The 11,393-nt window shown below is 33.7% G+C and overlaps 1 protein-coding gene across 1 annotated transcript; it reads left to right on the top strand.

Annotated features, from left to right (window-relative positions):
• Positions 1–278: 278 nt before the first annotated feature.
• Positions 279–10,593, top strand: LOC128857573 (uncharacterized). Its single transcript, XM_054093326.1, has 3 exons — positions 279–530; positions 2,734–3,096; positions 8,772–10,593. The coding sequence occupies exons 1-3, from the start codon at positions 279–281 to the stop codon at positions 9,603–9,605; spliced, it is 1,449 nt and encodes a 482-aa protein (XP_053949301.1). The 3' UTR covers positions 9,606–10,593.
• Positions 10,594–11,393: the final 800 nt, after the last annotated feature.

Raw genomic sequence — 11,393 nt, 5'->3', positions numbered from 1 at the left:
GGATCTAAAACGGACATCAGTACCTCGTTTACAGTTATAAACCAGCTTGGCTTCACTATCTCAGTCGGTGCTTTACCATCATTTCTGATCGGAGCTTACAGCCTAAGTAGCTGATTTATTGAAGCGGTACTTTGTGCTTCTGGCAAAGGCGGGAAATTTATCATTTGCAGCAATAGTAAATCTGCCATGGACGCTCTACTGAATCATCTAACGAAGCTCGATTAATCAGAATTTAATCCAAATAATATGTTATTAAGAAAAAAAGTGCCATAAGGATCATGCCGGTTCCGGGTCATGCTGTAATACAAGGCAACGAGTATGCTGATGACAGAGCCAAAGAAGCCGCTAAAGAACCCCTACACATCAGTGCATATTTCACCAAGAAAGATATTTGGAACATTATAGAAAAACCTGTTAAGGAAATGTGCAATAGTAAATCGAATAATTACCAATACCACTACAAAAAGCATAATCCTACTGGCATCAAAGCCTTATATCCTACACACGTGTCTTCTCACAGCCTCAAGATAGTTACACGTCGCCGAATCAGTCACACTATAGCCACTCATGTCCTAACTAGCACAGCCTAAAAGACTGCCCTTTCTGCAACTCAAGCGACTACACGGCAATATACCTTCCGAAATCTGCCCAGGATTGGAAGACACTTGAACTGCAGTTTATCTTAATCTTAAACTTTCAAATATACTCAACAACATAGATGATAATAGCATTAATACAATTTCTAAATTTATTAGACAGACCAAGTTAAAACTTTAACTCTTCGCGAAAATTATATATGAAGTTTTACTCCACTCAAACTTTACTGATCTACTAAACCTCTAACATTGCAATCCCCAACGCTGCCTCCGACGGGCTTAATTAGTAATTGTTACTCTTTTAACTAAATAAATAAAAAAAACAAAGTATATAGCTTGAAATTGTAAATAAAAAGAAACATACAAAAATTCCATCCTGTATTAAGAGAATTTCGGCGCCATAAAAAAAAAATTTTCATCTTTCCAAAAATCGCCGAAATGTTTTTCTTGACTGTGACTTGGTTACGACACGTATTATTCCCGTCTTAAGGATTTAGATATTGCGTTCGAATGTGTTTTTAAGCGAGGAAGTTGTTTCCATTTAATTGGATCAGTTATCCATGTTTAGGTTTCCTTTCGAAATTCATTCAAAGTTTGCTTGAAAAGTTTCTGTTATAAATTTTTTGTTTATGAATTTGGCAAAACAATTTAAAAGTAAAAATTTTAATAAATGGAGTTTAAATTGGGATTGACTAAACAAAAGGGATAACTTAGAGGAGTACAACTCTGTGTAATTGACGCAACGTAGAAAAAACGACTTCCGGCCTCAAAAAAACATTAGAAACAAATGTGGAGCTCTACAAGGCTAGGATATGGACATATATTTTTTGAGTTTTTATCTTTCGGACAAAAAATAACCAAATTTTCGGAAAAAAAATCATTTGTGCCTTTTTTGCAAGAATCAAACAAAAATATTTTTATGCTGTGGCAATTTTATCAACAGGTGTGGACTTTCGCAACTACATACAAACACATTTAGTTATAAAAAGATATGGAATATGAAATAGATTTCGGTCATTCTTTATAAGAAAAAAGAATTTGCTCAACCCCGTCTGCAGAAAAAAATTATTAAAAATCAATAAAAAAATTCATATACTTCGGACTTCCACTTAACTGCACTAGAATTTAATGGGTCACAAAACTGCATACCCAAATTGATTTTTAATTCTGAAAAAAAATTGAAATTTTAATAAAAATGTTGTAGTTTTTATTTTCATTTTGCGCAAAGTCTGAAATTTTTATTTATGTATATATCGTCCCCTTAGTATTAAAATAGCCTATAAATTTTTTGATGTTTTGAGAAAATGAATTTCAAACTTTTTGTCGAAAGTAGCTCTCACTCAAATCTCGTTATGTCTGTAAATATTTATTATTTTTTGAGTGACGTTTTGACCCACTTTGTGGAACTAGAATTTGACAAAATTTTGACCACATATAAAATTGACGATGGAGAATCCAAAAATCAAAAAAAAAAATAATAATAGTATGAGCACATAGACTATTGTTATACTAAGGGGACGATATGTAGTTTCGGTTGTAAAACAAACTGTAATTCTCTGAAATAAAAAAAAAATAAACAAACATAAATTGACAAAACTTCCCTATAGTCGATAGTCGATTACTTTGAACACAGGTGGTATATACAAAGATCTTTGGCTGTGCTTTATAAAATGGAGCGTCTGTGTTATTTAATATAGAAATAGAAAAATTGAGTATTTAAACGCAATAAATAACAAATACTTATATGCATATTTATGCGTACATATGTATATGTACATCTATGTGTGTCTGAATGTATAATACTTAACATTTCCTTTAACGCTTTCAATTTATTATCTTAAAATGGCAAAGAAATTTTTAAACTTAAATTTTATATTATTTTATTTTGCAGTGCTACTTGAATTGTGCATTATAAAATGGAGCGTCTGTGTTATTTAATATAGAAATAGAAAAATTGAGTATTTAAACGCAATAAATAACAAATACTTATATGCATATTTATGCGTACATATGTATATGTACATCTATGTGTGTCTGAATGTATAATACTTAACATTTCCTTTAACGCTTTCAATTTATTATCTTAAAATGGCAAAGAAATTTTTAAACTTAAATGTTATATTATTTTATTTTGCAGTGCTACTTGAATTGTGCATTACCTTCTACTACGACCACTTCGACAACAACAACATCACCTATAACATCTCCAGCGATTGAAAGACACCAGCTGCAACAACAACAGCAATCTCAGCAATCGCCTAAAATTAATAAATCTATTCAGGAAACTTGGTCACTGCGCACAGTTTCCATGTTGCAACAGGATTCATTGGTACTCGTTGATATCGCCTGGGAAGCGTTAAATACGCCCAATCAGTGTCTCATTAGCTGGGAGGTTTCCGGTGGCGGTTTAATGGGTAACCTCTTGACAGAGTCATCGAATGTACAACTATCATTGTGGCCGGACACCAAGTATCGAGTCAAAGTGACATGCAAAAATAAGGTGAGTACTTAGTAGAGTGTCTTTGAGTAGAGATTGTAGAGAGTGTCTTTATTGAAAGAGAGAACTACAAGCGTCCCTTAAATAAGAAATTTTGAAGTATTTAGTGAAGATTACCTTAAAGCTAACTTTCTCCTAGGTCGAAAATCTTTTGTGAAACGAAAATCAACTGACTTTCAATGCATTCGCTAAATTTATGTAAATGGTTATCTCTTTTTTATCCCATATACTCAACATAGCATCGGCAATATGTGTAGTAGAATGTGTAAATTTTACAATTAGATAGTTTGCTACACAGCTGAAAAAACACAAAAATCATTATACAAATATTTTTTTGGTAATCCTGCATCTATCCGGGTCCATTGTTGTTTCAGATAGTTTTGCTATAGACTTATTATCTCATAGGCCTAGCTAGCATGCCCTCAATTTGTTAATCCAAATCTTCCGGATTCGAAAGTAAAGCAAATATACCAAATTTCAAGGGGCTATACGACTACATACCCTGAAATTTTCTAAAGAAAATGAAAATGAAAATTTTGATATAAATTCATTGAATCTTTTTTGTAATTTTCATAATGTTGCAAACTTGGACTCATACGGTTTTGTAGTATATATAATCAGCTACGTTTTTATATAGGAAAAATATTACAAATAAACAAAAACAAATACATTTTCAGGATTTTTCAATAAGGCTCTGTGCTTTAGTTACTAACCGCACTTTATGTATAAATGTACGTACGCATGGGATCCAAGTAACAGAAGAAACTTGTTTTATTGACGTGATAACGTCTTATAATTCGATTTAACAGGCTGCACGCACGAACAAGTGTGTCGTTACCTTGCTCATTAGTGTTACCTTGCTCATTAGTGTTACCTTGCTCATATGTCGTTACCTTGCTTATTGTCGTTACCTTGAATGAACTGCAAGCGAAGGCGCGGAACGAACGACAAAGCATACAAAGCAAACGAAAGGCAACGTTCGACATCTTGCTCTCTCCTATTTAAGTGAGCGTATATATGTATGTATATGCGCAAATGTACATATTATTTATAAATTCACGTATTTGTATTTGCATATGCCTTCTTATTGATTATTATTAATTTGATTTACTTGAAGAATTTAAAATAAAACCAAGTTTGTTAATAATACCTGTTGTTTTAATGTTATTATTATTAATTTTTTTATTATATATGAAGGAAAAAATGTATGGTAATATTTACCTTATTTTATCATATAAGATATGTTGTTGATATGTTTACCTTATAAGATATGTTGTATACTAATATATGTATATAAACATGCATATACATATACAATTTCGCGCAATTTTCAAAAAGAACAAATCTATATGTAAAGATGCATACAAATCATATGGACATATCAAATATACGAATCTATTCCGTACGCAAGCAAATGTAAGCTAATGTGCTTGAACTGCAAGCGAGAGCGCGGAATGAACGGCAAAGAGACACAATCGGTCCCCGCGTTCGGCAACGTTCTACATCTGGCTCTCTCCTACTTGAGTGAGCATATATATGTATGTATATGTGTGTATGTGCGCATTTGTATATAAATTCACATATTTGTATTTGCATATGCCTTCTTGCTGTGTGCATGGTAATGAACCATTTCTCCGTTGAGAATAGGACGATGATAGAAAAAGTAGGAAATGAAAGGGAGTGTTTCGAGTGTAAGTGTCTTGAAAAAGTCAAATCGATGATGTTGCCTCTAAGTGTTGTTGACTTATTAACGTCTGATGCACAATCGAAATTGAAGATATCTTTCATGAATTTGATAAATGTTTCGTAATTTTTCACGTTTGTGTAAATGTAACTTGACCTATTCCATTGCAATTCCATTTACCTCCTCCTCTATATCCATACAAAATATCTATCAAACAAATAAAATTAAAATTTTGTTTTAAAAATTGCAACCATTCCATCAATATTTTCTTATGACGTTGTCACGTTAAACTATCGTCAGTAAACCGACTTTATGACTTTTTTTTTATTTAATTATTTTTTTATTTAAATTTTTTTAAATTTAACTTTTTATATTTTTTATTTAATATTTTTTTTTTATTTTTTTAGAAGGTATGATACAATGAAAACCATAGAAAACTATAGATCTTAAACAGCAACTTTGTACAAAATTTACAAAATTTACTTGATTATTTATTTTATGATTTTATCATCAAAATTTTCAAATTTTTAATCCGAATTTTTAGAAAACATCTCAGTATGAAGTTTTATAGTCTATTGAATTTTGCGAGTAGAGGATGCTAGTTTTTTTTTCATACCATGCTGAGTATAAAGTGTATGTGCGGAAGTGCTTTATATGAACGAAAATGCTTAGCGAAAAAAATATTGTCAAAAATCGACCAGAATTCTAAATCACTTTAAAATTGCGCTTTATTACCCTGAACTTTTTTAAAAGCTCTGAATAAAAAGTTGAAAATTTTTGTGTATAAATTTTTTTAATATTTGTGAATTTTGGGTTATGTGATTTTTGTTGCAGAAGTTAAAACGTACATAGTATTGATACAAGATATTGTATGTAAAAACGTTATATACAAACAAAACGTAAAACTTGGCACTTTATCGGGCTTCTATTACTTTGAACACAGGTGATATACATGGTGAAAGGATTTTTAGAAGTGTTATTCAGCACTGAGTGAATTTGACAGAGTTAGCTAATGGGCTAACGTCACTTAAGACGTCTCTTGATTGTGTTGGAAAAATTCAACCAATAGCACTTCGTTGCGGTCTGAACAACGACTGATTGGACGTGTGCGTGAATATATGTAAAATGATCATACAGAACTTGACTGACGAAGCTCTCAAGTGACGTGGCAGCCGAAGTTCCCCTCACAATTTTCTTTTTCACCAAAGTTCAAGCGCAATCCTTGTAAATCTATCATCCTTGGGTGGTATGTACCTATATGTGTAACGTCCGCTTTTTAAATGAACAATTCCCGATATTCTTTCGACGGAATGTAGGTATATAAGTATAAGGAGAGTTGAAGTGAGGTTAGTTGAAGTGAAGTGAGTTGAGGTAGGTTGAGATGCGAGGAATTTAGGTGAGTTTAGGTGGCGTTTTGAGTTTTTCGAAAAAAATAAAACCCAAAAATGAATATAAAATTTATAAAACTTTTTAGGTATATTTAATAATAAAAATTATAAAACAAATTTTATTAATAAATCAAGCTGAGTAATATAAATAAATTAAGTTGAACACCGTTTGTGTACCAGTTGTACATATTTCTAAGCACAAGTACATGTACTCAATATACGACCAAAAAAACGTAAAAAGGCAAGAAACAGAAATCCTGAATATTTCAGAAGCAAAACTAGAAATTTCACCGCACAAATACACCGGTTGGAGCCGATTTGAAACAGTTTTGAACCAATTAGTTTTTCATGCAGTGAAATTTCCTGCCATAGAATTTGGTTAGTAACATTAAGCAATAAAGAAAAGTTTATTTGAACTGGAACTGGGCTTTCTTATGCAACTCGATCACCAATTCACGGAGATCTGTTAAAAAATCAATGGCATTTTTTTATATAAAGAAAATGCGCACGACCGTCAATAAAAAAAAATATATATTGTATATATAGAAAAGACCAACAAAATTTTCCAGCAACTTCAAAGTTGCTCTTTGTTGTATCAAAATTTGCTATACACCTGCATACCAGAAAAGAAACTCTAATTAAAAAGGAATTAAGATCGAAATCCTGTAGATTTTTTTTTAAATTTCTGCATAATTGGATTTATGTGCTCTTTATTGGACAATGAGCTATACTTTTATATAAAAATTATGAAGATTAAAGTAAAAGAAAAACTAGCAATACGGATCAAGATGTTAATTAGCTATCATTTGTTGCAGGCTGCATATGTAAATATTTTAAGCCCAGCTGAGCTGGTTATTGGTACTAATAAAAATAGCCATTAATTTATGATTTGAAAACCTTTTCTTCATTTCAATACCAACATGCAGAAAGTAATAAAGTGGAAATAAAGCTTTTAAACACCTTTTCCTGATTTAAATAGCAACAAGCAGAAGTTTGACAACTCTAATTTTTCTTTTTTTAATTAATATTTTTTGACACAAAGTACACGTACGTGGTTGGTTGAAGTGGTGATTCTCTAAGAATCCAATTACCACCATTTTGCTACTTACTAAGTATACAGGTTATCCCTTCATGACTGTATCCGGTCTGTGCGATTGAGAAACGTTGCAAGGTTGCTTATGTCTATACCAGACAGTTTTTCAGAGTTTTCAAAAAGCGTTTTACCAAGCGTTAACATCCTCGCCTTCCATAGGGCAGGGCATTAATAGAAGAAGTGTTAGTTATATTGTAAGGTATACCCATTTTGGCTGCTTGCTCTCCTATAGGCAAGAAGCCAGTTAGCACTGCCGTGAGTCTGCAGGCATCCTTTCGTTTCATACGAGTATTCATCAATGTTGATGTTTGTTTGTGGTTGTAGGTGGGCCATAACGTTTCGCTAAACTCTTAATGCCGTCTGACCTCTCCATCTACAATCCGCGATTCGAAGATATTTTGAGGAGATTACATTCTTAATAGCATCCAGTGGGGTGAATACCGATTCTACAAGAATGATATTCATGGAAGATCCCCCTCTTGCCAGTTCGCCTGCTTTTTCTTCAATATTCCAAAATCCCGAGACCCAGATTAAGGTAACATTGTGGTTTTCGCTCGAGATGGGAAGGATTTCTTGCTTTGTTCCACCAGCTTAGAGGCTGTTGTAGCTGAACCCAGTGCCCGGATTTCAGCTTGGCTAAGTACGCATATACCTATATGAACGTAAAAAGTTTAAAGGGGGCGAAGGAGACTTGAAATGCACATTTGACTATTAGTTATTTTAATAAGTTAAGCGTGGCTTAAAATATGGGCATACATACATATAGTACATTGTGTGGCCTACTCAAAAACTCGAAAAACAAAAATATTTAAGGGGAAACTTCAAGGAGAAAATGTAGATTCATAACATTTTTGTATTAATATTTTTGGTTGAGAGGTCAAATTATATACAAAATATCAGAAAACAAATGATCTCTGATGCTATGAATAGGGTGCTTTATACGCTCAAGTTCTCTTGGAATATTGATGGGTTTGAGAGAAGCGTTGAAATAATAGGGGCCCAACTGATAAATATCGTTCTTACCACAACAAATCCCATATAACGCAAAGTTCCAAAAAAAAAAAAAAATTTTTTAAATTAAAAAAAAAAAATTTTATAAAATTTTAATTTAAAAATTTTTTCTGAATTTCATCAAACTTTTAACTTTTTAACCTGAATTTTTTTGAAATGCATGCTGGAATATTTTTAAAGGGAAGAAGGCTACGCTGCCAACAAAAAAATTGCTAAAAATCAAAGTCATTTTGTGGTCTATTAAAACTTCACGTTGTTATTCTAAAGGTTAATGACTAAGTTTTAAATTTTTTTTTTTAATTTGAAATTTTTTGGCACATTTTGTAAATATAGTTTTCATCACCCAGCTATTACCCATTCGATAAGGTCATTTTCGTGCCATTCATTGAGAATATCTCGAATATTCGAATTTGAAGTATATCTGTAATTTAATACCCACTTTGATTTTTATTAAAATATTATCTATCATTTCATGTTTCGTTCAATTTCTTTTTTCTTTCAGCTCACCGGTTTCATGTCACGCTCCCTGCCGCTGAGCATTGACACCTCGGAAGCGGTGAATGCACACGAACATACTGCTCAACATAGAACACAATCGCCCGATGCCGATGCCATGTCAACTTCCACAACAACCGTAATCAACAAAATCTACAAATCATTCAAAAACGAACAACAACTACCACAACAAATCGACAACAATGCACTTGAACACGTCCAGAATAGTAACAATGACGATAACTCCGCTCTATCTGCACATCCACGTGGCTATGTTGCTGAAGTCGAGAATGCTGCAGTGCTGCCATACGACGAACACGACGACGATCAGGATCAGTCAGCAGAAACTCTGAATCAGCACACGAATTTCATTTTCAACTGGCATGCCAAGAATAGTGATATCAGCGCCATTGAACCACTACAGAAACCCAACCTTGACGTGTTCACCATTGCTGCTTTCTCTGATTTCGAGAAGCCGCTGCTATTTGGCCTAATCGCTGCCACCTTCATGATCACTATGATGCTGCTTGCGTATAGGTGTTCGGTGCAACGACATCGTTTGGCCGAGAAAGATATGCTAATAATCGATGATGGGGTGCATGCGGTTGTTGTGTCAATGCCGCCGGCCATGTTAGCTGCGCGCACTAATAACAAAGCGGCGGCACGAAAAGCCATGGAGAGCGGAAGAAGTGGTTGTGGTGGTGGTGGTGGTGGTGCGCAAGGTGCGACGTCGCTAGCTTATCAACGTGGTAGCGATGAGGAGGAGGAGGAATATGAGCGCGGTGTGGAAGAGGTGTGTAGTAATCCAGCGATTTGCTCGAGAAATGCGCTCAAAGTGTAAGTGAGTGTAGATGAGTGCAAAATGTGTGAGAGGCGCCAGTCAGTCGGCCACAAAATGGGCAAATTGGGGCGCATGAGTAATGAAGTGTTCAAACTAAATTGATTGAGACAGGAATTAAGTAGCACACACTACGCGAAAAAAAATTAAAAAAAAAAAAAATATTAAAAAAGAAAATAACGAGTAAGAATGGCGAAGAACAAAAAAAATATTACCTTTAGTAATTTAAGCAACAATAAAATAAGAATACAACTAATATGTAAATTAAGCTACTAAATGCAGGAAGTTGGCGGCAAACTAATAATATAATTAACAAATAGATGTTCTCTTTTCATGCCACATTTGCGGCAACTACCTTTCGATAGCCATACCTACATTTAAGTAAACATATTTAGCTATACAAACAAACAAAATGCGAGTACACTTGCACTCTAAAGCATATTAGCATTTGGGCTAAAAATCAATATTCATTCTAAATAATCATTCGTTGCATGCAAAATTATACATTTGTGTGATGCCAAGCTAAAATTTTGCCTCCAGCCAAGGCACTCATATACATACGTAGTATTTAGTAGAATAATGTAAAATTGCATAATTCATTATATACAGTCAGTTGATTGCATTCATTTACGTTTGAATTTGCTACAATTAAGCAATTATATGATTGCTCTGTATGTGTGTGCGCGTGTGTGTGTATGTGCATTTGATAATTTGAATGTGCTTGTGCAAGTTTAATTACTAGAAATTTCAACTGACAGCTCTGTGGGTGTGAATATGGAAAATGTGCATGAGACATAGGCAAAGCCAAGTTTTGTGAGTTGTCGAGTTGGAAATTAGAAAGTTTAAGGCAAATTGTAATATATAAAAAATGTTAATTTTCAAATATTTAATATGCAAGCAGTTGGTGTTTGAATTACAGTGAAAGATTCCACTAAGTCAAGGACAAAACAAATTCGTTGAAAAAATGTTGAGCAAGACATAAAAGTTGAAGGAGGGAAAAAATTGCCGAGTAGTCAACTATTTTCTAAAGATTCATATTCCGTGAGCTAAAACACTTACAAAGTCAAGAATAGCCCCTTCAGGAAGCATTACTATCCACCAAGGTGGAAATGGGTAAAAATTAGACTTACAAAATCCCCATTTGTGAAACAAAATCAAGACGCGCACAGTTCAATTGAGAGAGTAACTGGGCCAAATACCCAACAAAAACTATACGCACCAATTATGTATTCAAGGTGAAGTCTAAAATAAACAAAACTGAGCTAAAATAAAAACGACAGAAGCTTTGTTCTGATAGATTCGAGTTTATTTATTCACAATTGTGCCCTCTGGCCTCGATACACTGTTTTACGCGATCTAAAAGCTTTTCGAAGGAGTGTTTCAGGTCATTGACCGTAATGTCTTTCAGGATGCCGGTGCAAGCCTGCTGGATGGTCTCTACGGACGCAAAACGTTTTCCTTTCATTGCCAAATGTAATTTACCGACTAGGTAGAAGTCACAAGCAGCCATTTCAGGCAAATATGGTGAGTTATTAATGGTTAAAATGATATTTCTTGTCAAAAAATCAGTCAAAAGAGTGAATCGATGAAATGGTGCATTATCATGCAATAAGCGCCAGCTTCCTCCTTCGCGGTATTCAACGCGAACTCGACGAATGCGATATGGGAGAAAATTGTATTGACGGTTTGTCCCATTCGCACGAACTCCTTCTGGACAATTCCCTTGGAATCGTAAAAACAAATGGGCATCGGCTTGATTTTTAATTTCTTCAAACGTGATTTTTTGGGTGG

This window comes from Anastrepha ludens, chromosome 3 (genome assembly GCF_028408465.1).
Source record: "Anastrepha ludens isolate Willacy chromosome 3, idAnaLude1.1, whole genome shotgun sequence".
In the NCBI taxonomy this organism is placed as follows: domain Eukaryota; kingdom Metazoa; phylum Arthropoda; class Insecta; order Diptera; family Tephritidae; genus Anastrepha; species Anastrepha ludens.
The sequence above is the reverse complement of the archived record's forward strand: the minus strand, read 5'-3'. Positions and strand labels throughout refer to the sequence as shown.

Excerpts from the sequence above, each read along its gene's own strand:
- LOC128857573 (XM_054093326.1), top strand. The coding sequence starts at position 279 with ATGCCGGTTCCGGGTCATGCTGTAATACAAGGCAACGAGTATGCTGAT. Across the intron at positions 531-2,733 it reads CTTCTCACAGCCTCAAGATA|TGCTACTTGAATTGTGCATT; the intron begins GTTACACGTCGC and ends TTTATTTTGCAG. Across the intron at positions 3,097-8,771 it reads AAGTGACATGCAAAAATAAG|CTCACCGGTTTCATGTCACG; the intron begins GTGAGTACTTAG and ends TTTTTCTTTCAG.